At 47.1% G+C, this 27,279-nt stretch overlaps 2 protein-coding genes across 2 annotated transcripts; both read left to right on the forward strand.

Moving 5' to 3' along the window:
* Nucleotides 1-647: 647 nt before the first annotated feature.
* Nucleotides 648-13,301, forward strand: pkn1b (protein kinase N1b). Its single transcript, XM_061089723.1, has 22 exons — nucleotides 648-1,020; nucleotides 3,154-3,454; nucleotides 4,297-4,442; nucleotides 4,546-4,666; nucleotides 5,343-5,488; nucleotides 5,583-5,796; nucleotides 5,878-6,072; nucleotides 6,193-6,302; nucleotides 6,687-6,830; nucleotides 7,085-7,160; nucleotides 7,309-7,444; nucleotides 7,691-7,781; nucleotides 8,775-8,860; nucleotides 9,299-9,371; nucleotides 10,521-10,612; nucleotides 10,714-10,890; nucleotides 11,034-11,096; nucleotides 11,187-11,263; nucleotides 11,422-11,564; nucleotides 11,649-11,756; nucleotides 11,890-11,970; nucleotides 12,219-13,301. The coding sequence occupies exons 1-22, from the start codon at nucleotides 931-933 to the stop codon at nucleotides 12,420-12,422; spliced, it is 2,874 nt and encodes a 957-aa protein (XP_060945706.1). The 5' UTR covers nucleotides 648-930; the 3' UTR covers nucleotides 12,423-13,301.
* Nucleotides 12,591-25,344, forward strand: engl (endoglin, like). Its single transcript, XM_061090729.1, is given in 16 exon segments — nucleotides 12,591-12,670; nucleotides 12,964-13,070; nucleotides 18,624-18,835; nucleotides 19,117-19,254; nucleotides 19,410-19,584; nucleotides 19,671-19,842; nucleotides 19,934-20,078; nucleotides 20,558-20,750; nucleotides 20,947-21,113; nucleotides 21,231-21,386; nucleotides 22,329-22,412; nucleotides 22,527-22,766; nucleotides 22,885-23,379; nucleotides 23,774-23,918; nucleotides 23,995-24,096; nucleotides 25,232-25,344. Coding segments are annotated over 16 exon segments (2,724 nt in total).
* Nucleotides 25,345-27,279: the final 1,935 nt, after the last annotated feature.

Raw genomic sequence — 27,279 nt, forward strand, 5'->3', positions numbered from 1 at the left:
TGCACCCCGCGATAAGATGGACCAGGAAGGATCCGCCCACTGGAGGTGTGGTTTCTTCGGGGGGGGGTGCAGCCCATGAATTGAGACGCATCTTCAGACCGTAAATAAAGACGGACGTCATGTGAATCCATGGCGTCTCAACCAACCCTGGTAGCCGGCTGCAGGAAAGCTCATAAATCCTGCCTCCACCATGTTAGTGTATGGGACACGATTGACAGATTGTGATTGGTCAAGCTTGTGTATCAGTGGAACCTCCGTCCTCCAATCGCTTCATGCGCAGAATTTGGCTTCAAATGTGCAACATGGAAACATTCAGGACACTTCGGTTTCACTTCTGCATCGTGAGGATGTTTGACCTTTAACCTCTTCTCTAATTTCTCAATTCACCACTTTTAGTGCACTTTAATAAAACCTCAGACCTGCAGGTTAATAACACAAATAATTCTGCACAATTATGCAGACATGCACTGTTTTGCATGTGCACACACAAACACACACACACACACACACACTGATCTGCTGTACTTGGTCTGATCATCTCCTTTTACATCACCACAATCTTTCACAACAGCTTTGGAAACCCGGTAGCAGGAAGCTGGTGTCTGTGAGCTCTCTCACTTACAGAAGCTTCCTCCATGTGTGTGCACGTCTGTCGCATGACGTCTCTCTCTGGCCGAGAGCAGAACAGGAAGCAGCGGGGTGGAGATCGGTGCACGCCGCTCTCTCTTCCTCTGCCACGTTCACTTGCTCTGAATTTACACCGGCTTTTGATTCCTGGCGGTAGAGGACATCCTGGATTTTGATGAGGCAGGAAGAATCGCTCTGCGTTAGTGTGTGTATGATAGTGTGTGTATGATAGTGTGTGTTTGTGTGAGATAGGGGACAGAGGAAAGGAGGGGGCCCGGGCGTGACACCAGCGGGAGGCCCACCATGGCCAGTGAGGACGCACTGGAGGAGCTGCCCGGGGATCGAACAGTCGATTCCCCGGTAGCCACTGAGCAGAGTGACTCTGAGTCATGGGTAGGAAACTGCAGCCGACGCAGGCCTCAACATGGCCGCCTCTTCTCTTCCCCATCCATCACTGCAGCCCTTCTCTTTTCTGTCAGCTTCCTCGTTCACTTCCTGTTGAACACATCTGTGTGGCTGTGAATCACTCGTGAGGTTTTATTCCCGTGTGCTGTCGTGATTTGTCTCCGCGGTGCGAGTCGTCTTACTCCTCTTGCTCCAGAGGCTCTTTGTTGTAAAACACCCGGGATTCAGTTGTATTGTGTTGAACGAGAGTGCGTCACGGCACAAACTCTCCCTTCCTGTCGCTGCTGCTGCTGCTGGGCTCTGCTGCCTCGATCAACGACTCAGGACTTCCACAAGTTGTTGAAAGATGTTGTGATGAGTTTCTTCGTTGAGGAAAACAACACAGAAACACGTTTAGTTGATTTACTTCAGAGTTGTGCGCTGACATAACACTGAATCGAAGCAGCAGTTCAGATCCGTCGGTCGTTTGCTCGGCTGCTCGGGCCGTGGCCGAGCGTGGTGCTGTATTGTGTTGCAGATGGATTATGGCTTTAATGGGAGCAGAGCTGTGGCCCCGGCCTGCATGTCGCTGGACGGACACACAGACCTAAGAAGTTGTAATCAGATCTGCTAAGCTGGACGGCTGGCTGCACGCTGCAGTGAAAGGGCCTGAGCACCCCCGTCATTATACCCTGTGTGTGTGTGTCTGTGTGTGTGTGTGTGTGTGTGTGTGTGTGTGTGTGTGTGTGTTCAATTAGATCTAATGTCACAACATTAAATGAACGCATGACATTTAAGGTCGGCTTTCAAGGCCTTTTCAATAAAGTTGGTGGAGAATATATGTGGTTCTCTGCTCGTCTGGATGATCTGGGCAAAGATTATCCATAATTATCACAATAAATATCACAAGATTTTTGCTCCTGAGTGAAGTGGTTGTGGTTTTAAACTTTTCATAAACATTTCACTGATCTGAGGTCGATAAATCACGTGTTAAACCTCCAGAGGCTTGATATTAATATATAGTTTGGGCTTTTCTTATGTTGCTGTTGGTAAAATCTATGTACTGTGCCTTTAAAGGCCTGTTGCATGCTGCTGTTGTCAGGGTTCACTTTATTTTTGTCCCTTGTCTGGTTGTGCGTGACAAGTGATGGTTATTCGTGACATCAGGAAAGACTTATTGCTAAAAGCAGTTTTTCATGTGATTTATTATGAGATGATAATGTGATTTTTAGGTCTTATTTCTGTATTTATTTGAGCGTTTTCCCTTTTATTCTTCATATAAACAAGGGCAGAGAAAGAGACACGTAACACACGTTCCCCCGAGGCAGGAATCCAGGTGTGGACATTGTGGTTTTGCGACATGTGTCTTAACCATTAAGTCACCGACTGCTGATTCTGACTCATCGGACACAGACACGAGCTTTAATCACTTCAGCTCGTCCCACACGTTTATTCTCTTCCTCCTCTTCCACTTTCTTACAGCAACATCTCTGCCCGGCAGCCAATCGCCATCCAGCAGATAACTGCTCCACCAACCATGTACTTGATCTGCATACATTTACATATACATACACAGCATATACAAACACACACACACTCACACACACAGACAGACACAGACAGCAAAAAAGTACAACTGCAGTCCTAACATCTGTAATTGTGATTCACTTGTCTTCTTATAGCAGAAATCCCAGTTTGTAGATAAATGGATTCACAAGTGTGTTGGGATGAAACTTGATTCTTTTTCAGATAAAGTCTGTGTGTGTGTGTGTTTCCTTGTGACCCGTCCAGAGGCCGACAGGAGCCTGATTGATTTCAGTCGGTATTAATGCAGTTCTAATCCGCTCTGATCTGATTAGTGTTGATCAGCAGAGAGCTGATGTGAGCACTCAGCTCTTCACGCTGCCTCACAGTCGCAGCTCAGCAGCTTCCACGCGCTGTTTCCTCCTGTTTTCCTCCCAGAATGCTTCACTCTGCGAGGTGACCTGTCCCGGCTCGGCAGGTCGTAACCTCTCAGCTGGAGGTGTCACCTTTGAATCCGTTTCTCTTCATACACATTTGAACTTTCATATTTGTAATATCTACTCATTGATTCCTCCTCCTCCTCCTTTAACCCTCTCGCCCTCTCTCCTCTCTCCTCAGAGCGACCCAGGTGGGCTGTCGGTGCTGCAGCAGCTCGGTCTGGACCAGAACTCCGACTTCTCCGACTCCAGTGTGCAGCAGCGGCTGGACGAGCACCGCGAGAGGATCCGCCGGGAGATCCGCAAGGAGCTGAAGATCAAGGAGGGTGCGGAGAACCTGCGCCGAGCCACCACCGACAAGAGGAACGCCCAGCAGGTGGACTCGCAGCTCCGCAGCTCCAAGCGGAAGCTGGAGTCGCTGCACACTCAGCTGCAGGAGCTGGACGCACACATCGTGGTGAAAGGCCCTGATGACAACGAAGGTAGTTCATCCACAACCACCTTCATGACATCTTGTGCTCGTTTACACCACAGTATTGATAAATCAGTGGTTTTGCATGTTTTATCTCATTGTTAAAGGTAGGTATGTATATGAGCGGCTGAGCTCGGTGTAAATAACTCTCAGGAGTACTTGGGGATTCAGGTAGAAGAGGGGATTTTATTATTCCCACAAAGTAAGGCCGACAAGGCAGAATTATGAAAGTAAATATAAAATAAAACAAAAGAGCAAAAAAACAAACACTTCGAAATAAGAAAATAAATAGGCACAGTGGCCAAAATAAATAATTCCAATAACAATATACTGTTTAAGCAAACACTTAAAATGGAGAGCTCTCAGACTTACGTCCCTATAACAGCAGCTCTCCTAGACTCTCGTCTTCCCATGTCCGGCCTCCCAGACTCAATGAACAGCCCAGCTTAAATGGGACTAACCACACCCCTTACAATTGGAACATTCCAATATACCATTAAACACAGGGGTGTCCCAGGTAAGGCCAGCTTCATAGCTTTAATCAGCTTAAACACTAAAACTCCATATGGCTGGTAACATAACCGGCAACATATTTACACACAGCTGTTCCATGAAGGCATAGCCTACTAATAATACAACAGATTGTATACATACCACAGACACGTAACACACACAGACAACATTTATACAGATAACACGTGTCAACAGGACAGTTCATTATTGCGGTGACGGTCGCCGCGCGCACCGACACACTCATGTTTTATCGATTTAAAATCACTGGTCATGAGCTTTATGATCCACCTGAGAATCTGTATCCTGTTCTCTGACCAACCCCTGACTCCTCTCCCCCAGATTCCCCTCGGTCCCCGGGCTCGGTCAGTCGCACGTCGGCCACCCAGCACCGCATCGCAGCCCTGGAGCGGCAGCTCAACATCGAGCTGAAGGTCAAACAAGGGGCGGAAAACATGATTCCAATCTATTTGAATGGAGGAACTAAGGTACTCGGCTCCCAACAGCACTTCCACATTACTCCATCGGCTGATTCTGTAACATTCGATCTGTCCTGCTTCACTCTTCCCCTCGTCTCCTCCTGTTCTCCAGGACAAGAAGTTCCTCCAGACGGCTCAGCAGATGCTGCAGGACAGCAAGACAAAGATCGACATCATCCGCATGCAGGTCCGGAAGGCCATGCAGGCCACGGAGCAGTCGGAGGACAACCAGAGTATCACTCGTTCCTTTGTGTTTCATGCTCTCCCTCTCTTTCATCCCACCTGCCACTCTCATCCTCTAAACACTGCATATTTTATGATGCAGGTGGTGATGGATCAATTTTTCTTTAGAACTTAACAGTGTAGAGGCTTCCAGTCACACACACACACACACACACACACACACACACACACACACACACACACACACACACACACACACACACACACACACACACACACACACACACATTGTCCATTACAGACCAGGTTAGAGTTGTATTGATGTTCCTGCTTCCCCTTGATGTTGCCCAACAACTAAAAGCCACGGCTCATTTACCAGAGGTTAGAGAGGAGGCAGGTCAGATGCGGGGAGCCAGGAAGGGAGTGAGACTGAGAGGACTGAGACAGAGAGAAGAGAGAGGACGGACGGAGACGGAGATGAAAGAGAGAATAAGCAGCGAGGGAGAACAAGAGCTCAGAGAAAGAGCTGCAGCAACAGAACTTACTGATTTAAGCGATGTACGGATAATGTTCATGTTATTCTCCACACGTCCTCCCATCACCCCGTGCTTTAAAACCACTATAATCAGTATTTTTGTATCACTGTGGTTCACATATCTTCTCTTTACATCTTCTCTGCTGCTGTCGCTCGCATGTCACATGACTAAAACCGTCTCTGTTTACCAGGTAAGCCGGACATGTGCGGGGTGGAGCTCCGTGTGGAGGAGCTGTGGCATCACTACCGGGTCGACCACGCCATGGCCGAGGGCGCCAAGAACATGCTGCGGCTGCTGGGTGCAGGGAAGGTCCAGGACAAGAAGGCCATGGCTGAGGTGCGAGCTCGGAGATGTGGCAGATATTTAAGATATGATAAGTCTTCTGTTTCTGATTCTTCCATCATTATGTGTGTGTGTGTGATTCCTTTAGGCTCAGTGTGGTCTGAGCGAGTCGTCCCAGCGGCTCGACCTGCTCCGGTGTTCTCTGGAGCAGCGGCTGCAGGAGCTGCCGGAGGATCATCCCAAGGCCTGCCTCATCAAGGAGGAGCTGGTGCTGGCGTCGTCCTCGGCCTTCAGCTCCCGGCACAGCACCCCCTACGTCCACAACCAGTACAGCACCCTGATGAAGCCGTCGCCTCTCACAGGTTCGACAGAGAAACCTCCACATGTCTCCGTCCTTGACCACCAAGCATCAGCTTTAATATCTTTACTTTGGTTCTTTCCAGGAACTCTTCAGGTGCATCTCCTGGGCGTGGTCGGGCTGCTGGAGGTCATCCCCGGGCGCAGCAGAGGGAACCCGGTGGTTCTCCCGTCTCACTCTCTTGGAGACGGACGTTCCTCCTTCAAACTGAGCGGCCTCTACAGCCGCAGCACCAGCAGCATGAGCCTCAAGATCCCGGGCAAGACCGACGAGCTCTCCAGTGTGTACACACACCCTCAATGGACTGTTCTGATATTACATTTCATCCATAAAGAGGCTCATTTCTGATGTGTGTGTGTGTGTGTGTGTGTGTGTGTGTGTGTGTGTGTGTGTTTTACAGCGGAGGTGAGCGCGGTGCTGAAGCTGGAGAACACAGTGGTGGGTCAGACAGCTTGGAGAACGGTTGGAGAACAGGCCTGGGATCATACCTTCACTGTAGAGCTGGAGAGGGTAAGATTCTTAAGTCCAGGTTGTTTCCTGAAATGTTCCTGAGGTTCTGCACGTGAGAACGAAACATTAACACACAGAACACCAGAGTAATGAGCTGCTTTATTGTGAAAAGAGAAGAGAAAAAGCACCAAGTCCCTGTAAAAAAGTAAATATTCAGGAAATGTCTAAACTACATACTGTGTGAGTTTGTTTACTAATCACACAAATGTGGATATTGTTCATAATGTTAATGATAATGTACGTCAATAAGAGTTGTCCTTTAAAGTATATATGTTTTCTAAAACTCTTTCTGTTATTATAACCCTGAAACTAAACTACTTCCAGTTTTAAAACCTCAAAGATTGATGCTGTGACCAGTGAGTATACCATGTTGTGTGTAATTAGTCCAGAGAGATGGAGATCGCTGTGTACTGGAGAGATTATCGCTCCCTGTGCGCTCTGAAGTACCTGAAGCTGGAAGACTTCCTGGACAACCAAAAACACCGAGTTCAGCTGGAGCTGGAGCCTCAGGGGCTGCTGCTGGCCGAGGTGCAGGACACACACACACACACACACACACGCACACACACACACACACACACACGCACACACACACAGGCAACACAAGGGGCTTCTAATAGTGTTGTTTGATAATAATAATAATACATCAGGAATCATTCTTAGCTCCTGATAGTCTGTTTATCCACAGATAGAACAGAGACTATGTATATTTTTCATCTCAGATCTACATTTACTTCTGTTTCAGTTTTGTCAATTCAACATATTTGTGATTTTTGTTTCAGGTGATTTTCTTCAACCCAGTAATAGAGAGAGGCCGACGGCTCCAGAGGCAGAAGAAGGTTTTCTCCAAACAACACGGTATGTTCACCAGGAGAAGACGCAAATAGAGATCCATTCCCAGTCCTCCCTGCAAACATGAACAAGTCACCTCCTGGTTTCAATCTGTACATTACAGTCCTCTCTGTGTGTGTTGTGTGTGTGTCTGTGTGTTGTGTGTGTGTTGCAGGCAACGCCTTCCTCCGCGCTCGGCAGATGAACGTGGACATCGCCACCTGGGTCCGCCTGCTGAGGAACGCCATCCCCAGTGGAAGCAACGCCCCGGCCTACACGCCCAGTTTCTCCAGCAACACACGAAGCTCTGGGTATGTGACCTGAAGAACATTCAAGTGTTTACTGTATAGTCGTACATTCAGGACCCACAAACCTACGAGTAGTATTTATGTGCAGAAAGTGTTTTATAAATACAGAACATTCCCTAGTTTCCCTTCATTCACATTCCTCTTCCATGGCCCGAGTCCTTTTTCTTCATGTCAGCATCTTATTTGTTTCTCTGCAGCGACACAGACTCCTATTCTCTTCTCTCAGTTTAGTCTTTGTTTGCTTTGCAGAGAAATCTCCGTGGAGAAGCTGACTCTGGGCAGCGACTCGCCTCCCAAACCCGAGACCAGGGGAGACGTGGTGGACGCCCCAGCCACCTCGGTGAGTGGGATGGGAACAGGAAGGAGAGCAGACAGAGGCCGGGGGGGCGGGCGGTGGGGGGGAGAGATGAGCATCTCTACAGGATCATGTTACCGCTCGGCTCACTTCCTACCTGCAGCCTCTGTGCTCACAGGCCACCGCTCTGTGAGCTGCAGGGAAATCTAAGACGAGCCGGACAGCCGGAGAGAGAGACAGAAGAGGAGGAAGAATAATTAGAGAAGTGAAAACTCAGGGAGACAGATTTAGAGACTTAAGTGGATGGAGGAGAGATTTAATTTAGTCGAGAGCAAATCCTTGTTTGTTACCGAGTGTGAATCACACAATCTGCAATGGAGAGAGAGAGGTGTCGTTAAAAGAGAGAGAGGGAAAAAGAGGAGGAGGAAATGAGGAGACGAGTGAAACTGACAAAGAAATGTGGGATAAAGAACATTTTAAAAAATTATTTAGAAATCGTATTTTAGAAATCAATGCAAGTTAGAAGATTTGTTTTGGGTGAAATATATAAAGATAAAAAAACTTATTAGTTCATGGACAATGAATATTTTATTTAGAGGTTATAGAAGTGGAAGAAACAGAATTCAACACTAAATCTATTATTTTTTAATAAAATAAAAACACATAATGAATCCTCACACGTGCAACAAGCTGCAGCTGAACACTGTTTAATTCTGTTCATGCCAATAAAGCACATTTGAATTTTGGAGACAGAGAACTGGAGCATGGGGGGGGGGGGGGCGGCCTGTGGCAGATGGTCTGACTGGGTTGAAGTATTATGGGATTAATTACTGATGATGTTTTTTAGAGAACTAATTAGCAGTGAGGAGGGAACAGGGGGGGGGGGGGGCGAGGCTCGGGGGGGGTCAGCTGATGAGCTTCAGTGTCTGCTTTACTGCTTTTACTGAAGGTCGTTCCAGATGTTGACAAATGTTTTTGTCCTCGTGTCTGTTGTTGTTTCTCCTCCATGTTACTGATGTTCTAACTCCCCCCCCACAGGAACAGGTCATCGAGGCCACGCCCCCACAGGATGTCCCTGTGCACGAGCAGCGGAGCAGATCGCTGTCACAGAATTCTTTACGCAGGTGCACGGATCCGTCTCACACACACACACTGTAACACACACACACACACACACACAGTAACACACACACACACACACACACACACTGTAACACACACACAGTAACACACACACACACACACACTGTAACACACACACACATGCAGACACACCTGAGCTCTTCTTTTTGCAATATGGCCGACACAGCTTGACACCAGAAACACTCCCACGCACACACATGCTCCTGTGGTAGAACCTGTTTTTCTAGTCGTGAATTCATTAATGTGGCAGATGGCGAGAAATCTTTGGTGCAGAAACACAAATAAAAGACGATGAACTTTAATCATAGCAGAACCCGACCTTTCAGAGGTTGTGGATTTGTCCCACACGGACAGAATGTGCTTTTCTCCGGCCTCTTATGTTGCGTTGCACTAATCTGTCTGTAATCTTTGCTGCTCAGAGCCAGCAGAGGCCCGGTCGGCCTGCAGGACTTCAAGCTGATGGCCGTGCTCGGCAGGGGACACTTTGGAAAGGTATCCGTCTTCTATTGTCCTCACAAGATGATAAAAAGCAGCTCTGCTTCCTCACAACTCTCTTCTTCTCAGCAAAATGTTTAAAAATCACATGATTGTGATGTGATTTTCTCCGAGGGCTTTTAGCTGCTGTTGTTTTTGAGGAAGTTCTGATAAACCCAGAGTTTCCTCTTTTCAACCAGAGTTAACCGAGTGAGTGCTCCGGAACCTTTCAGCTTCTCTGTGGGCTGGAGTCGCCTCAGATACAGTTACATCATCGTCTCTGATTTCACACACAATCTCAACCCCAGGTTCAGAGCGATTTACTGGTCTCAGCACCAAACAGAGTCAGGTTCAGACGAGCTGCTGAGCTCAGAGGAGCGTTGAGCAGCTAAAGAGGCAAATGTTGACCTCAGGAGATCAGCAGGAAAACAGTGATGACAGTGTTTTGCCTCGAGAAAACATTAATAAACCCATTCTGCAGAATAAGATATGAAAAGGTCGTTTTAAGGCCGAATTATAGTACTGCGACTGCAACTGCGGCTGGCCAAGCTGTTGCATCGACGGACTCGTTTTGGTTTGTTTCCCAAGGGTTGCGCGTGTTGCAAGGCAATTCGCCGCCAGAACACTAGGCGGAGTAACGTTTTTTGTCAAAGACGGCCTTAGAGACGTCTTCTTCGTTTGTGGCAGTCGTCGTCGACTGTTTATTAACATCGCCACGGCTTCTTCTCATAGCCTTTTTCTGCCGGACAAATCCGCCAGTCAGTGATGGGTTATACTAGTTGTCATAGTTTCAGATCTCTTCTGCCAAGCGCTCTTCTATTTGGTCCATATTCGTTCTTCTAAATCTTCCGTGGTTTCCGCCGGTTCCGGGCATGAAACCGGAAATGCGACTCCGGAAAGGATGTAGTTAGCAGACCAATCACAGCCTTGCGGGCTGCGTGAGGCTTACGTAGCTTTGTCGTATAGTAAGAAAAATTGGCGGACGCACTTAAGCCGCAAGAGACACGCAAGGGGCTCTTGCGGCTTGCGTGCCTGCGTAAAATACGACTATAAATCGGCCGTCAGTTGGGAGAGATAGAAGATGGCTGGATAGAGGAGGGTCATTATCTTTTGTCGTGATTCCTCCCTTTACATTTTACTAACTTCGCCGTTGGCCCGACTCTGCAGGTGCTGCTGTCGGAGTACAGACGGACCAGCGGCCTCTACGCCATCAAAGCCCTGAAGAAGGGAGACATCGTTGCTCGGGACGAGGTCGAAAGGTGACGTCCCGACACTCTGTGACCTCCAGTCTCCGCTGCACAGTTCATTCACGTTCTGTAAACTTCCTGTCTCATCGTCCCCCCCCTCTGTCTGTCTCCAGTCTGATGTGTGAGAAGCGGATCTTTGAGGCCGTCAACGGCTCGCACCATCCCTTCCTGGTCAACCTGTTTGCATGTTTCCAGACACCAGAACATGTGTGTTTTGTCATGGAGTACACGGCAGGAGGAGACCTCATGATGCACATACATGCTGACGTCTTTTCTGAGCCGCGTGCTGTGTGAGTTGTCTCACACAGTTGTCTGTGTGTGTGTGTGTTTTCTTGGAAAGCTCCACACTTGTGTTTATGCTCACACAATCTATTTGGTGTCTTAAGCGTGACTATTTAACAGCGTGTGTCTCCGCTGGTCGTGTGTGTGACAGGTTCTACTCGGCCTGTGTGGTGCTGGGTCTTCAGTTCCTTCACGACCATAAGATTGTGTATCGGTGAGTCGTCGCACCGTCTCCAACTCACACACACACACTTTTCTCTAGACTCCGGATCTGGTGTGAAACCGGTTTTCTTGTCCTCCTCAGGGATCTGAAGCTGGACAACCTGCTGCTGGACACCGAGGGTTTTGTGAAGATCGCAGACTTTGGGCTCTGCAAAGAAGGTGAGTGTCCATTATTTATTCAACACCAGGTTCTGTACATTAACAAACTTTCTTGCTTTGCATTATTCATTATACGTCTCTCATCAGCCGCTCGGTCAATAATCCTCCGTCCTCACACTTCAGCTCACCTTGTCCTCCTTTGTCTTTGTCTTTCTGAGGTATGGGATTTGGGGACAGGACCAGCACCTTCTGTGGGACCCCTGAGTTCCTGGCCCCTGAGGTGCTGACGGACACGTCCTACACCAGAGCAGTGGACTGGTGGGGCCTCGGGGTGCTGGTCTACGAGATGCTGGTCGGAGAGGTGAGAGGAGATGCTGTTCATCGAAGGTCAAGGTCACAGTGGCCTTTGTTTTATTTTATTTTGTAACGTGTCTCTTTGTCTCAGTCTCCGTTCCCCGGTGACGATGAGGAGGAGGTTTTCGACAGCATAGTGAACGATGAAGTGCGTTACCCACGCTTCCTCTCCACCGAGGCCATTGGGGTCATGAGACGGGTGAGACTCGACTCTGGGCTCCTGGTTTCCTTCCGTTTTCACATCCTTCATATGTTAGAAACGTGAGAATGGAAGTTGTTTATTTGAGTTGAAACCTGTTTTCTGCAGCTTGTGCTTGTTTCTCTGCTCCCAGTTGTTGAGGAGGAATCCTGAGAGGCGTCTGGGCTCCGGAGAAAAAGATGCTGAAGATGTGAAGAAACAACCTTTTTTCAGGGTGAGTGTGAACTTTGTGAAGCTTTTCTAATTGTTAAAGGAAACTGAGTTCAAGGTTAATGATAAAACTTATTTTATATATATATATATGAACATAATGTGGAGAAACAACCATTTTCTTCTTTAAAATTGAGGAAATCTACATCTTGATAAAAGCCTGAGTGAATTTTATTATCTAATATATTAGAGTTGAGCAGTTCTCACATGTTGCTCCTTTAATATTAATACTAATCTGAATCTGTCCTCCAGGGTCTGGACTGGGACGCTCTTCTTCACAGGAAAGTCCCGCCGCCGTTCGTCCCGACCATCGCGGGAAAAGAAGACGTCAGCAATTTCGACGCGGAGTTCACGGCCGAGCCTCCAACCCTCACGCCGCCCAGAGAGCGCCGCACGCTGTCCCGCAAAGAACAGGACTTCTTCAAGGACTTTGATTACATCTCCGACCTCTGTTAAATTCAGGGGTCAGGGGTCGTCGGGTGAGGAGCTGCCCACTGCCGGCGCCCACAGACTCTGAGAGGAGACGTGAAGGCCGACTCTGTGGAGTGGAGCTGGATGGCGGCGAGGAACACTCCTCTCTCTTTCTCTCTCTCTCTCTCTCTCTGTGTCTGTGTTTGCGAGGGGATGGAGGACGGGATGGAGGACGGGATTGAGGACGGGATGGAGGACGGGATGGAGGACGGGCCGAGTGAGAACGAGGATCAGTGGAGTCTGGTCGTTTGTCACACACATTCGCGGTGTCACGGATCTGCTGACCTCCAGATTATCTGGAGTGGCTTTTAGAGGAGGAGGAAGTCGCGATGATGACAGGAGATAATCCAGATTATGTAAAAAAAAAAATGGAAGATGAGATGAAGGACGCTGGGACACGGTGGAGCGGTGATTGTACTGAAACGCTTCACGAGCCTCGGAACCACACAAGGATTCTGACAGGAAGCAGTTTGTGTCTTTCCCATATTCCCTTGTCCCCTTGTCTCTGCTGTGTGTTGCTGCTCAGTGTGTCTCGCTGTGTCCTCGTCTCCGTCATGAACGTGTCAGCCGCACTCGTGCATCGCCTGGTCCTGAGCACACGGGGGAGCCAGAGGACAGAGAGACGCTTCCTGTGTGGGTTCACGTTTGTGCGTCTGGATCTGACTTACAACGCCATCGTCCTCGTCTCTTTCTGTCTTTCAGCACAACACTGATTTTTAAACAGTTACATTTTTCAATGACAACAAGCTTTTACAGATTTTGTTCTGTTTTTGTGATTCTTGGTTTTTTTTGTTTTGTCCCTCGTCTGTTTTCTCCATCTGTCATTTGCTGGTGAAACGTGTTGGAACTGTGACTCAGTAAAGATGTGAAACCAACACACAGGCGGTGAGCCTCTCTCGTCATTGGTTGCTTTATTTATTTATTATTATTTAAATCTGTATTTTCACGTTCAGGACCATTTCAGAGCAGAAACTGTGACGTGGCCGACGTCTGAAAATCATTTTTCTTCCACAGGAAGTGAATGATGTGTTTTGTGAGTTGATCTGATTGTGAGTCTGGAGGACAGACGATTGGGAAATGTGTGGTTTTGCATCATCAGGACCAAAAGTTAAAAATCTGCAAATGTCCTCAGACTCGAGCGGAAGCAAATCTTTTATTCTCCTTCTCGCTCTGGCAGATTCAAAGTGTCTGAATGAGCTGGTTCCTGATCCTGTGGTGATGCCAGGTGCAGTTTTCTATCTGAAATTATAAAAGTGACCTTCAGGAAGTGAGCTGCTCAGTCCACAGAGTTCAAATTGAATTTATCTCATGTCTAAATCGCACCAAATTCAACGCTGCACTTAATTTGACCTTTAACAACACACGTGACCGGTGTGGAGCTACAGACGGTTCCACTGACCCCAGATCACCGAGCTCAGGCCGGAGCTGCAGCCGCTGCCTCATGTGGTTTCTCCGAACTCAGGCAAACAGGTTATATTTAACAGGAGGGATTCAAACCACTGGTTCTGCAGCAGGAGGTCGATGATGTTCGGGAAAGTGCTTGAGAATGAAGAGTCATGCAGAGCAGGTCTGGTCCCAGCTGCTGTTGATAATGACGTCCTGAACCGTTCATGGCTGAAAGGATTATTGGAAATATTTATGGAGGGAATCTGGCAATTAAGATATGAAGAAGTAAAGCATGCACAAAACACACACACTAAAAATAGTCTTTAAAAGCATGATTGTGCAGAAATGATGAGTGGTAATTTTTCATTTAAAAAAGCAGATGTGCTTTACAGAAAAAACAGGAGTGCAATTTGGTTCCATCAGCAAAATGTTTCAAATCGCTCTCTGTCTAAAAGGAAAAACAATTTTCTCTGAATCACTGCGCACAGGGGGGGGGTCGAACTTGATGCACTGACACAGACAAAAAGGTCCAAACTGAGACGTCCTGACTTCGTAATTCAATCTCCTAAAAATCCTACGTCCTGCATTTCCCCATCATCTTTCCTTGGAGAACTTGTCCAGGTCCAAATCTTCATCTGGTTTTCTGTCCTGCACGTTCACAGGAAACCGTCTGAATTATAACAAACGTTCACGATATCACATCTCATTGTGATTAAACTGTTTAAAGCTGATCATCGGACTTCTTGAGGAGAGACAGCTACCCAGCAGTGTCTCGTTCACCCCCTGGTGGCTGGCTGTGGTACATGTCGTAAACCCCTCATTCTCCATATTAGTAGACGGGACATGGACAAAACTAAAATGTAAAAGCAAACATCAAAACTATTTTTTCGCACTTTAATTCTTTCTCGTCCCACAGATGTATGATCAAGTGCTATTTTTTCCGTTAGTTTCGTTTTAATTTGTTATTTGATGTCATACAACATGGAGAAACGTCCTGATTGAAAGCTGAGACTGACTCCTGATTGGTCGAGGGCCTATGGCGGCTTCATCTCTGCACAGTGGCAGGAAGTCGTCGGTCCTTGTCAACAGAGAATGTGAATACTGGACCTAAATTTGCCAGATGGACACAAATATGACTCCGACTGAATGATGGTGTTGCTCCATAACTACAGAATGTTACGTTTCGATAAACAGGAAATCGTAAATAAACGTAAACAGCAAGGAGGTTTAAAATGAGAAAACCCTTTGTAACTTGGTTTTATTGATTTTCTTCATGTCTCATCTGTTGCATACTTATAAACTCAAGGGCTCAAACATGGAGAAGATGATGATGATCTTCATCCTCATTTCACCAGTCAATCAAACCCCTGAGCTCCACCCTCCTCCTCCTCCTCCTCCTCCTCCTCCTCCTCCTCCTCCTCCTCCTCCTCCTCCTCCTCCTCCTCCTCCTCCATCCCTCCTCCTCCATCCCTCCTCCTCCTCCGCCTGCAGCCATCTACAGTTGGAGACGTTTCCAGAGTCTTTTATTCCTCCTCTCTCTCTCTCTCCACTGTGTCACACCATCCCTCAGTCCCTCCCCTCGCCCCCTTTAATTGCCCCTTTACTCCCCCCACTCTCCCTCCATCCCCTGCCCCCGCAGCCGCTCCGTGCGTAAAAGTGAATTTAAAGGAAAACCTCTCACCACTGGATGGAGGAGACACTTTTCTTTTCTTTCCTGCGTGGTTCAGGATGATCACGGTGCGTGTTGGTGCGTGTGAGAGAGTTTAGGAAGTGATGTTGGGTTTTGAATCTGGAGCCACAGCTGGAGCAGCGAGTTTCCTCTGAGGTGAGTTCAATGTTTCCTCAGAATATCTCCACTCAGATAAATCTAATGTGTCCAGGTCCAAACCTTCATCTGGTTTTCTGTCCTGCACGTTCACAGGAAACCGTCTGAATTATAACAAACGTTCACGATATCACATCTCGTCGTGATTAAACTGTTTAAAGCTGATCATCGAACATTTTGAGGTGAGACAGTTACCTAGCAGTGTCTCGTTCACCCCCTGGTGGCTGGCTGCGGTACATGTCGTAAAACCCACCTCCTCCATATTAGTAGATGGGACATGGACTAAACTAAAATGTAAAACACACATCAAATCGATTTTTCCGTTATTTGATGTCATAGAAATGTGGAGAAACGTCTTGATTGACAGCTGAGACTGACTCCTGATTGGTCGAGGGCCTGTGGCGGCTTCGTTTCTGCACAGTGGCAGGAAGTCGTCCGTCCTTATTAACAGAGAATGTGAATACTGGACCTTAATTTGTCTGATGGACACAAATATGACTCAGACTGAATGATGGTGTTGCTCCATAACTACAGATTGTTACTATTCGTTAAACAGGAAAATGTGAATAAGCGTAAACGGCAAAAAAGTTTCTGTATTCAAGGTGAGTTGCATCATGGGAAAGACAAAGGGCCTTCCACCAAAGCTGAGAGGGGAGATTATTTCATCACAACTGAAGGGCCTTGAGTATATAATGTAATATTCCAAGAGGCACCATTGGTAGCATTATAAGGAAGTTTAAAACTTATGGAGCCTGGCCGGGGAAGAAAGCCCAACATTTCATCAAGGGCCTTCAGCAACTTAGTCAAAAAAACTCAGAGAAACCCTGTGTGACTGCAAGGCACCTACAGGACGACCTGATGAAGGCTGGTACAAGTGCGTCAGTGGCAACTATAAGACGTGCACTGAATAAACAAGGACTCCATGGCCGGACTCCAAGACGCACTCAGCTCTTGACCAACAAGGAACATCGAAAGATGACTAGAATATGCCAGGAGGAATCTGGATAAGACGACAGAGTTTGGATGGTGTACATGGCATCATGGATTCCCGGAAATACCAGGCCAGTTTAAAGAGGAATGTGATGCCTTCTGTTGAAAAATTAAACCTTGGTGATCATTGGACTTTCCAACAAGACAATGATCCCAAGCCCACCTCCCAGTCCACCAAAGCTTGGTTGAGAAAAAGATCCTGGAACGTCCTGGAGTGACCTTTTCAGTCACTAGATTTAAATCCAATTGAAAGTCTTTGGTGGGATTTAAATAAGGCAGCTGCAGCACGGAATCCATCAAGTATCACTGAGCTCGAGGTTTTTGCACGTGAAGAATGGGCAAAGATCATTTCCGATCGAGACGTGTAAGAAGCTTGTCAGCACTTACCGAAAACTTTTATTAAAAGTTATAAAAGCTAATGGATGCTTCAAAAAGTCCTTAAGCTGGAGGCTGAATAACACTGCACGTGTGTTGAAAGAGTGATACTTTTCATTATAACTTCAAAGTTATGTCAACTTCTGTAGTCAAAATAACTAAAATATGTATCAATAAATATCTTTTGTTGTTTAATGAGTTTTCATTTATCATTATCTTTCATCTACGTCACTATAATGTCTGTTGAGGTGAGTGGGGTGAATATTTCCCTCCTCCTCCGCCTGCGGGTCTTTTATTTCTCCTCTCTCTCTCCACTGTGTCACACCATCCCTCAGTCCCTCCCCTCGCCCCCTTTAATTGCCCCTTTACTCCCCCCCACCTCCTACCCCCGCAGTCGCTCCGTGCGTAAAAGTGAATTTAAAGGAAAACCTCTCAGCACTGGATGGAGGAGACACGCAGCGGAGGGTTGCGTGTTTCTTTTCTGCGTGGTTCAGATTGATCACCGTGCGTGTTCGTGCGTGTGAGAGAGTTTAGGAAGTGATGTTTGAATCTGGAGCCACAGCTGGAGCAGCGAGTTTCCTCTGAGGTGAGTTCAATGTTTCCTCAGAATATCTCCACTCAGACAAATCTACACTCGTGTGAATCAGAGGAAACTTTCCGCTCTACATTTATGTAATTATACAGATAATAAGTATATGATTATGTACTTTATGGTTGAATATTCCTTATTATAAAGTTGCCTTCTGTTTTCTTTTTGCATGTCTTATTTCAATAGGCTGTAAATATATTATGGTGCATGATTTAACTCTGTTTGAATTATATATATATATGTTATTTTCATAGTTAAAAGAGACAGATGCTTTCGGACCTACAACACTGTGGATGTTATTGTTTGGACTGTTTATGTCATAATATTTTCTTTATGAAGACATTTGTTTATCAACATCACCTCTATTTTTTTCTTTTTCCAAGCTTCAATCTCAACTAATGTTTAACTACCTTATTAACCTATAAATTGCTATTGTAATAGAATATATAAAAAGAAGCTGGATAAGAAAATATGTAAAAATACAGTATTTACAACTTGTTATAAATTAAGGAGGAATAATCAACTTACTGTTGCAGCTTTAATGAGCTGAATATTTAAGTGATTTTCTGATAGTGTGTCTGTCTCACTGCTGCAGTGGATCCTGTCCCGTTGGGTCTGGTGCTGAGATGGTCATGATGTCAGCGACTGGACGGATTCTGTGCTTTCTGCTTCTGCTCTCGACCAGAACATCAGGTCAACACCAGTTTTATCATTTCAGAAAAGCGAGGAGTGTCTTTCAAGAGGGAAGACGACGAGTTTAAAACTGTCAGAACGAAAGTGGAAACATATGACAAAGATTTGTCTCCGTGTCCTCGGGCAGGGATTAGTCTGCTCCCATCAGACTGTTGTGTAACCTGCAGCTCAGACAGAGGAGGAGACAGTGAACACACACATGTTTGTGTCTCTATCTTGAAGCAGAGCATTGATCCTAAACTCCACTTGTATAAAGGAACACAGCAGCTTTTCTCAGAGTGTCTTCCTGTGCTGATGTTTCATGAAACCTCTGCTGTTTGCTCCTCAGCTCAGGCTGCAGAGCTGCGCTGCTACGCGGCCGGCCCGGTGGGGGGGCTGCACCCTGTTCAGGGTCTGCTGGAGACGTTTGAGGCGGGTCCAGGTTGTGCTGCTCGAGAGCGAGGAGACAAGGAGACTCATGTGGTCGCAGTGAGGAGGTCGAGCAACAGCCCTGGAAACAAGGTAACGAGCCAGAGTCCAGAAACATCAACACGCTAACGTGCTTTTCCATTAAGTTTGGTTTTAATTAGTTATTTGATGCTATAAAAACAAGGTCAAGCATCATGATTGACAGCTGAGTGGAAGATGGCAACGTTTGTGTCAGAGATGTTTCGGCTTCAGTTCTGGACGCATTGTCTTTATTTACAGTTTGTGAGAAGAAACCATTACATTCTGGTGTGGACCCAGTTAAATGAGCACTTAAATGTCCTCATCTGACCTATGACCTATGTAAATAGATGTGATTTCAACCGCACTGCCCATCTCTCCTCTGGTGTTTCCAGGTGACGGTGCTGCTGAAGCCTTTGTCTCTGTCTCCGTCACCTGTCAGAACTCTGCACCTGCTGCTCAGCTCCAAGCTGCCGGTCTGCTGGTGGCTGGAGGCCGAGAGACTCCCGACCGATCTGCCCGTGCACGTGCAGGTCAGTCTCCTTCCAGGTGAAAACCACGGGCCTAAGCCTCAGCTGCCGGTGTAGAACACAACGAGGAGAATCAAGTGTCACTGATCCTGTTGTCTTTGCTAACAGCTGCTGTTCAGTTAAAGTCTTCAGATCCTTCCTTCCACCTCGTCTGCTAGGTGTCCGCAAACTCCAGCGTTCAGTCCCGCTCGCTGCATCTGCTCGTCCACGTGGTGCATCCGTTACCGTTCCGTCCGGGTGCGCTGCACCGCTGGGCCCTGACGCACCACGGCAACGTGTCATCTCTAACGCACACAACACAAGGCAACCGGGTCTACATCCGCCTGGGAGAGGGTGAGCCTCCATCACTGGGAACACACCTGCAGTAGAAGTCCTGAACGTTACCACTCACCTCTTTTGCTTTTGTGTGCGAATCACAGATCTAACTTTACCTCCCGTGTGCCAGCTCCAGTCCACGTTCCTCTCACCCAACTACCTGACCTCTGACCTGCAGCCTCAGGAGGTGCAGGGCTGCTCCCCCCCTCCAGCCGCTGGCATCAACCCTGCGGTCCACGTGATCAAGCTCCACTCGGCAGGATCAGGACTCTGTGGGTGAGAACCTGCAGCTTCCTGCTCATAGCGGATGTGTATGACCAAGATAAATTAGAAGTTCCATCTCGTTGCCTCTCTTCATCTCCTCCAGGTCTCTGCAGGTGGAGGTGGTCGTCTCGCTCCTGCCCCCGGTGGCCAACAGCAGGGCGCAGGACATTGTGCTGATCCTCAGCAGCTCGGTTCCCGTCCACTGGGCCATCGCTGCTCGTGGTGTCCAGGGTCACATCTCCGTTCATGTAGGGATCATATCTCTAAAATGCTATTCCAGTACCAAAATATACTTTAACTAACTACTGGCTGGTGTGATTCTACCACATACTGATTATTCCTTTGTGCAATAAACTCTATTGTTGTCCAAAAATATAGAAACACATCTCGAGCCTCTTTCTTTCACTGGGTGACGAGTTCCTTCATGACAGTTTGTTTGACTCAGTCCCTAAGGTCCTGTCCTGCTGCTGTAAATACTCAAGAGTTAAACACATTATTATAAAAACCCATGTTTTAAAATAGTTCCCAGCAAATAAGTCATTTACTTCTGTTTCGTGAACTCTCCTGTTTAAGGAAGGACTTTTAAAAATAAAAGTATGTGCTCATGACCCATTTAAAAGACTTAACTTATATTTGTCCTGAGATCATCACCAGACAGTGATGTCTTCTTCATGTTTTTCCCATGTCACACATCTTGTTTTTGTCCGTCCTCTGTGTCTCTCCCCAGTCGTCCAACAGTGTGTCCCCACCGTTCCCCCCCGAGCCGAACCTGACCCTGTCCAGCACCCTGAACTCTGACCTGTCCATCGTGTCCGACCTTCTCGTCTGGGCCAATGAGAGCGGCTACACCCATGTGACCTCCTTCACGGAGGCTGACCTGGCCAATCGCTTTGTGGTCCAGCTGGCTGGGGGCGGGACAGGTCAGGACCCCGTTGTGTCTCTTGTTTCCGTCGCAGTGTGAGTCGACTGATCGTTTGTGTTCTAACCCACTTTCCTTCAGATTCCCTTTGTCCCCTGTGAGACATGAGAGCAGAATATGTCCATGCACAGATAAAGTACATGTTGAATGAAGCGTAGTGAAGTGTTTATTGTCTCTGCGTGTCTCTGCGTCCACAGACGTCCTTGCAGTGAGGACTCCCCTGGTGATGAGGCCTCCCTGGGCCAGGGAGCGCAGGCTGAGGCAGTGGCTGAACGGTGGAGACGGAGCAGGAGGACGAGAGAGTTTCACGGTGCAGTGTGAGGATGGACGCCTCAGTGTGACCGTGGACCGACGCATCCTGCAGGTCCTCGCACTCAGGATCAGTTTCAGTGGTTTTCATTAGTCACTGATTGATGCAAGTCTCTTGTGATGCCGACGATTTATTGAGTTTGAAGCTCTGACGTTAGCTCTGTGTTTTCAGACCTTGTCCGTCCCCGTGGCAACCGTGACTCTGCAGGACCCGACGTGCCAGGCTCAGTCCAACGGGAGTCATTTCCTGTTGGTGTTCCCAGTCATTTCCTGTGGGACTGAGGGTCTGTTCCTGGGACATCCCAGAGGGGTGCAGTACACCAACATGGTGAGAGCAGATCTTTGAGCACAAACACAGTATCGGGCTCATAGTTCTTTCTATATCTTACTACTTATGACTTTTCATCCAAATGTTATTCTAGCAGTTCATATGTAAGGCGACCACAAACCAACTATCTCCTAAATTGAATCAAGCTGCTCACTCATAGAATTTAGTCGCCTAGATATTTATTTAATTTAGATCCATTAAATATTCCCTGTAAATATGGTGAATATGTATATTCTTCTCTGTCTCCACCTCTTTCCACCAAGTTTAGTGGAAATCCTTCCAGTAGTTAATTAATATTTACCCAAAAACAAACCGAGGCAGAGAGACTAAGAGAAGCTGCATGACAAGAAGGAAACGACAGGAACAGAGTGAATGTAGCTTTAAGATGGAAAATCATCTGAATCCTAACAAGTTCACACTTTCATCTGACGGCGGCGAGAGAAAAGAGAAAACCAGGCGGCACATAATGGACACTTAAAACTGTGCTGAGTGAAAGTTTCCCGGGCGGAGACCTGTGACCCAGGTCATCACGACCGTCACACTGCTCCACTCGGGCCTGAATACAGGAACCTGCACAAAGCAAATCAAGTGAGTCAGAGGCTGGATATTACAGGAAGGATTCGGAGAAAAGGCAAAGTGTGCGAACAACAGGTGAATGTGATGAAACACCAGCCGGCACTCAAGGATGCAAAAATCAAAACAAACTGATAAAATGCATTAAAACAAAAGTAACAAGCCTGTTTTGAAGAGCAGAAAGTAGAACAAATACTCAAGTAAAGTACAGATACCGGAAAAAAGTACAGTAACAAAGTATCTGAACCTTGTCTCTTCCCACCTCCACCAGGTGTAATAGAGAACGCTGCTTTTCATTTTAACCTTTAATCTGAACCTATTTCCACATGATGAATCCTTATTTGAATCTTTCCCCTCGTTCCTGCCCAGATGATCCTGTGGAGGGACCAACCTCAGACGCTTGTTGCCCTCAATGACACGGAGAGGAAGTCCAAAGGTCCACTGGGCATCCACGTGAGACATCCCTGTGCATGTTTGAGTGTAGATCTGCCTCATAAATCTCATAAACATCTCTATTATTCTTGTTTCTATGTTTTTCAGCATCTGATATCCTGTGTTTCTCCTCAGTTCAGCTGTCTGGCTGCTGTTCCCAGTGTCGCTGGTCCGGAGGCAAACACTCCTCAAGCCGGACTCGTCCACTGGGCACCGGGGGAACCAGGAGGGCCGGATCCAGCTCTGGGCCTCCTCCCGGTCCCCAGACACAGACCTGGGCCGGTACTGACTCTGAGACTTTTTGTCACTGAGGATTACGATCAGAAGCGGATCGGCCCCTGTGTCGTCACGGCAGGCCACCGCGTCTATGTGGAGGTCGGTAAATGTTCGAGTAATAACCATCACAAGCCGTTTTCAGACACTAATACGACTCAGATGCGTTCCCAACATCAGGAAAATCTTCGTCTGTGTTTGGTTGTTTGTCATTCTGCAGATTTCAGCTAAAGGGCCCCTCCCAGACGCTGTGGAGGTGAGGTCGTGTATCGTCTCTCCTCTGTCAGACCCCAAAAAATCCCCTTTCTGGACCATCATCAGCGAGGGCTGCTCCTCCGACCCCTCGCTCACCCTCAGCGCAGAGGCAAGAGATGAAGAGGAGGAGGAGGAAGAGGGTGATGCGGGAGAACTGGAAGAGATGGAGAGGATGAAGAAGAGCTCGACCCGGCACGAATCTGAGAGACGGAGAAGAGAAGCTCCGGGGAGGTGGGAGGAGAGCGGCAGCGACACGGCAGCAGAGGAGGAGACACGGCCGCTGAGGTTCAGCTTCATCCTGCGACCGGTTCACAACGACTCCATCCAGTTCCTCCACTGCAGCCTGAACATGTGCAGCTCCGACTCCACCAGGGGTGAAGCCGTGAAGGAACCGGCAGAGAGGGTGTGTCAGGACGGACTGCGTATTCCTGCTCTGGTGTCCAAGGCCCCCAAACACCAGGTACACAAACACATCGCACACTTATATCTCAAAAAACAGTCACAGGATCAAGATTCATATCAAATGCAGGAAGAGAAACGAGAACAAACCTCCACCAGGAGGCAACACTCTCCTCGTGAAACCTCTTTTAAATTCATTAGATCTGTATTTTTATTGATTCATAAATATCAGTCCTCTAAATAAGATTTTATTCATAAAGATCCATTAATTATTCTCAGAGAAAAACGACAAATTATTTGAAAAATGTCCAATCACGCAATGTTAAAGAAAGTAAAACATCTGGATCCGACCCCTGATCCCTTAAAATGTGGCCCTTTCCCAGTCCATCCCTGCAACTGGTGCCACTGGTGTTATGGATCCCAGAATTCATTCACCTCTCTCTCCTCCTGCTCAGTGTGAGATCAGGACCTTGTCCCGGCCGATGGTCGTCACCCAGTCCATCAGCTCGCTGGTCCCCAAGCAGCTGAGACCCCCTGCTGGCCCGAGGACCAAGAGACTGAGTGTGTCCCCTGTGGCGAGTCCGGGGCCCGAGGACAGCAGTGAGTGTCTTCCAGGTTGATTCCGTCCTCCTTTTTCCTGTTCAGATGGTTTATCAGCTCTGACCCCCCCGTGTAGACTCTATGGTGCAGACGGGACCAGTGATGGGCGTCGTGTTCGCAGCCTTTGTGATGGGGGTCAGCCTGATGGGGGGGCTGTGGTGCATCTACAACTACAGAGGTAATGAAATCAGCTTCCTTCGGATTCATGTAGTGACTGAACCCATGAAACTTTTTTATTAAAACTGTGGCACTTGAAATTTTAGAGCAGGGGTGTCCAAACTTTTTGTCCCGAGGGCCACATACAGAAAAAAATACCAAGGACTGGGCCACTCACGCCGCCACGCCCCCCTGCCCTGGAGTGGACTGTTTACAGTTGCGTTGCTCAGGGCGGCGTGGCATGGTGGCGTTCTGAGGGACAGCTAGCAAGTCAGCAAAGCAATTCACCGCCAGACCACTACGTGGAGTAACGTTTTTTGTCAAAGACAACCTTAGAGACACCTTCTTTGTGTGTGGCAGTCTTTGTCGACTGTTTATTACTTTTTCTGGAGGACAAATTTGTCCCTGATCTTTCTACACAGCTTCGTACACTCGTCGACCTGCAAACCGACATCAGCCGAGATCTCCTTCCAGGAATTGCAGGTCATCTGCGTGTCCTTGTATTTAGTCAGTGACGGGTTAAACAAGTGGTCATACTTTCAGATCTCTTCTGCCAAGTGCTCTTCTATTTGGTCCATATCCGTTCTTCTAAATCTTCCTTGGTTTCTGCCGGTATTATGGGGCATGAAACCGGAAATATTACTCTGGAAAGGATGTAGTTAGCGGACCAATCACAGCCTTGAGGGCTGCGTGAGGCTTGCGTAGCTTTGTCGTATAGTTACAAAAATTGGTGAACGCACGCAAGCATGAAAGAAGGGGCACGCAAGCACGCAAGGGGCTCTTGCGTGCCCCTTCTTGCGTGTCTCTGAAAACGCAGAAGCATGCACCCGCCTCTCCCCTGTCGACAAAGCCTGTCCCCATAAAGCAAAACGAAGTGCTTTAAGTAAGTGCCATTTGAGCACTACTAAATTTTGAGTTTCAAAAAAAAATAAATATATTTTTTTTATTTTTTTATACATTATATTTTTAGACATTGATGCGGGCCAATTAAAAATGGATGGCGGGCCGCAGTTGGCCCGCGGGCCGTAGTTTGGACACCCCTGTTTTAGAGGAATCGTTGAGGTTTTGGGGCAATTTGGGAATTTATCTTATCCACCGATCCACATAATCTACATGAATAATATACATGATACTTTACATTTGTGTGTTTACTGAAGCCAAAGCTCCGACCTCACTTGGAGGAGAAGGTCCATTAACAGACCAGACTCACGGAGATCACAACACCTGGAATCCACCGCTGCCGTCTGATCAGTCCTCCAGCTCCGTGTAGAGGTGAGAAGCTGCATCACATCTGTCATATCTCCCTTTTTAAAACACACAGTTCAGCCATTATTACAATATTCATAATGATTTAATAGCCCAAAGAGCTTGAAAGGTAAGATGATGGAGTGAGGACTTTATGTTCTTAAGTGCTCTGTGGGATTAGGAAGAAGAAGGAGAGATGGACCCTAGTTGAAGAGGAAGAGGAGGACACAGGAGATGGACTGAACAAAGATGAAGAAGAAGGGTTCCTGAACACTGGTGAGACCAAGCAGGGTAAAATATTTCACTCGTTCTAAAGCAGGTTATAGGTTTTGACCGACGAGCAGGAACCTGGAGGCCAAACGTCAAACTGCACCCAACAGTTTCAGTTTTATAAACTTTCACATTTTACCCGACAGATGCTCTTTAGAATTCTTTGTTGCAACAAAAACCTTGAGTATGAAACTGGAGATCAAAGCATTTTAGTGATGCTTCATTCAAACCAGTTTATGTTTACATGTCTTACTTGTGTGTTTGTTATGATACTGTTACTTAAAAGTATTTGATGTGCAATACGTAATATTCTTAATGACTTGTGTGTTGGTGTATGTGGTTAATATCTTGTGTATTTTTATATTTTTGTTCCAATTCTGTTTGTGACTCTGCTGCTGAAATAAGTTTTGAGTAGAACGAAAAACATTTTGTTGTTGGTTAAATCGGCAAAATGCTTGTAAAGTTTCTGTCAAAGTAAATCTGCTGCTTCTTTAAACTACACACATCAGCTTGCAGAGTGAAACTAAACAATATCTGCCACCAGGATGTTAAAGCTGTGCATTAAAATAAACAGTTGTGGTCACATGCACAACAAACGGCTCCAGAAAATCTATCAGCGCGAATCGTGCACCTGCAGATTTCCCCCCCGATGAACCAGATACTGCAGCTCAGAGCAGTTTGATTCTTTTATTTCCGTCTCAGGTTTTCCTCCTGCAAGTCGGAGGGGGGGGGGGGGGGGGAACTGGGACAGAGGTGTGAACAGTGCGTCTGTGCAGCAGAAACACACAAAGACCGAAACCATCCTGCAGCAGCTTCATGACAAGTCAAGTGTTTTATTCAGAGTGAAAGATTGTGCGCGGTTTTCTGCAGCGAGTCATTTAGAGAGTGGCAGCGAGGGGGGGGGGGGGGGGGGGGACTCGATTCTAACACAAACCACAGAGTCACCAGCTTCAGAGGAGGAACACTCACAGGACTCGAGAGGTGACTGTGTCAAGAAGAGTCTTTTGAAATATTTGTGTTATAACCGTGAATCAGCTGGAAATCAAAACCACGTCTTTGTGTTGATGTGTCAAATAAAAGGTTTTGAACTCGGAGCCGTGAATCCACTTTGTCTTTCACCCGCAAATCACACGACTCAAGTAAAACAAAGGAGGTACATCTGTTGTATTTATAGTAAATTATGATTTGGCCTTTTCAAAATGGAAAAATATCAGAAAGATGCTAAAAGTGTGATTGTCTCCTTCAAGCCCAAAATCCTGCTCAGTGCATATTTGATCTGTGATGTCACATCCACTGAATGCTCTATAGAAACAGAACTGAGAGTTCACACGTCCACGGTCGGAAACCTTCTGTTTCTTGAAATAATTTTTTAAAATAAGCCTCTTGTTCTGAGCATCAGTCTGAACAGTCATCATTAGTGAACTCTGTTTGGAGCCCGGCTGACATTTATCACAGACACACACACAGACACACACTCACACAATCGCTCTTGCCCAACTTTCTGAGGAAAATTGTTTCTGCAAATTACACTGGATGGCATTTGATCTTAAAGCTCTGTTGCCCAGAAACATACTGGGGAAATAATCCATTTATGAGTTATGAGTTTCCTGGGACATGACATTATTTCAACGCCTCCACGCTGTCCGCCCGTCCGTCCATCACATGGACTCAATGACCAGCTGAGAGGTGG

Source organism: Limanda limanda, chromosome 17, assembly GCF_963576545.1.
Source record: "Limanda limanda chromosome 17, fLimLim1.1, whole genome shotgun sequence".
NCBI classification, from domain to species: domain Eukaryota; kingdom Metazoa; phylum Chordata; class Actinopteri; order Pleuronectiformes; family Pleuronectidae; genus Limanda; species Limanda limanda.

What these genes read in the sequence shown, in the direction of transcription:
- pkn1b (XM_061089723.1), top strand. Translation starts at nt 931, where the DNA reads ATGGCCAGTGAGGACGCACTGGAGGAGCTGCCCGGGGATCGAACAGTC. An exon ending in AGGCCCTGATGACAACGAAG is followed by an intron (nt 3,455 to 4,296) that starts GTAGTTCATCCA and finishes CCTCTCCCCCAG; the next exon opens with ATTCCCCTCGGTCCCCGGGC. An exon ending in GCAGGGGACACTTTGGAAAG is followed by an intron (nt 9,372 to 10,520) that starts GTATCCGTCTTC and finishes CCGACTCTGCAG; the next exon opens with GTGCTGCTGTCGGAGTACAG.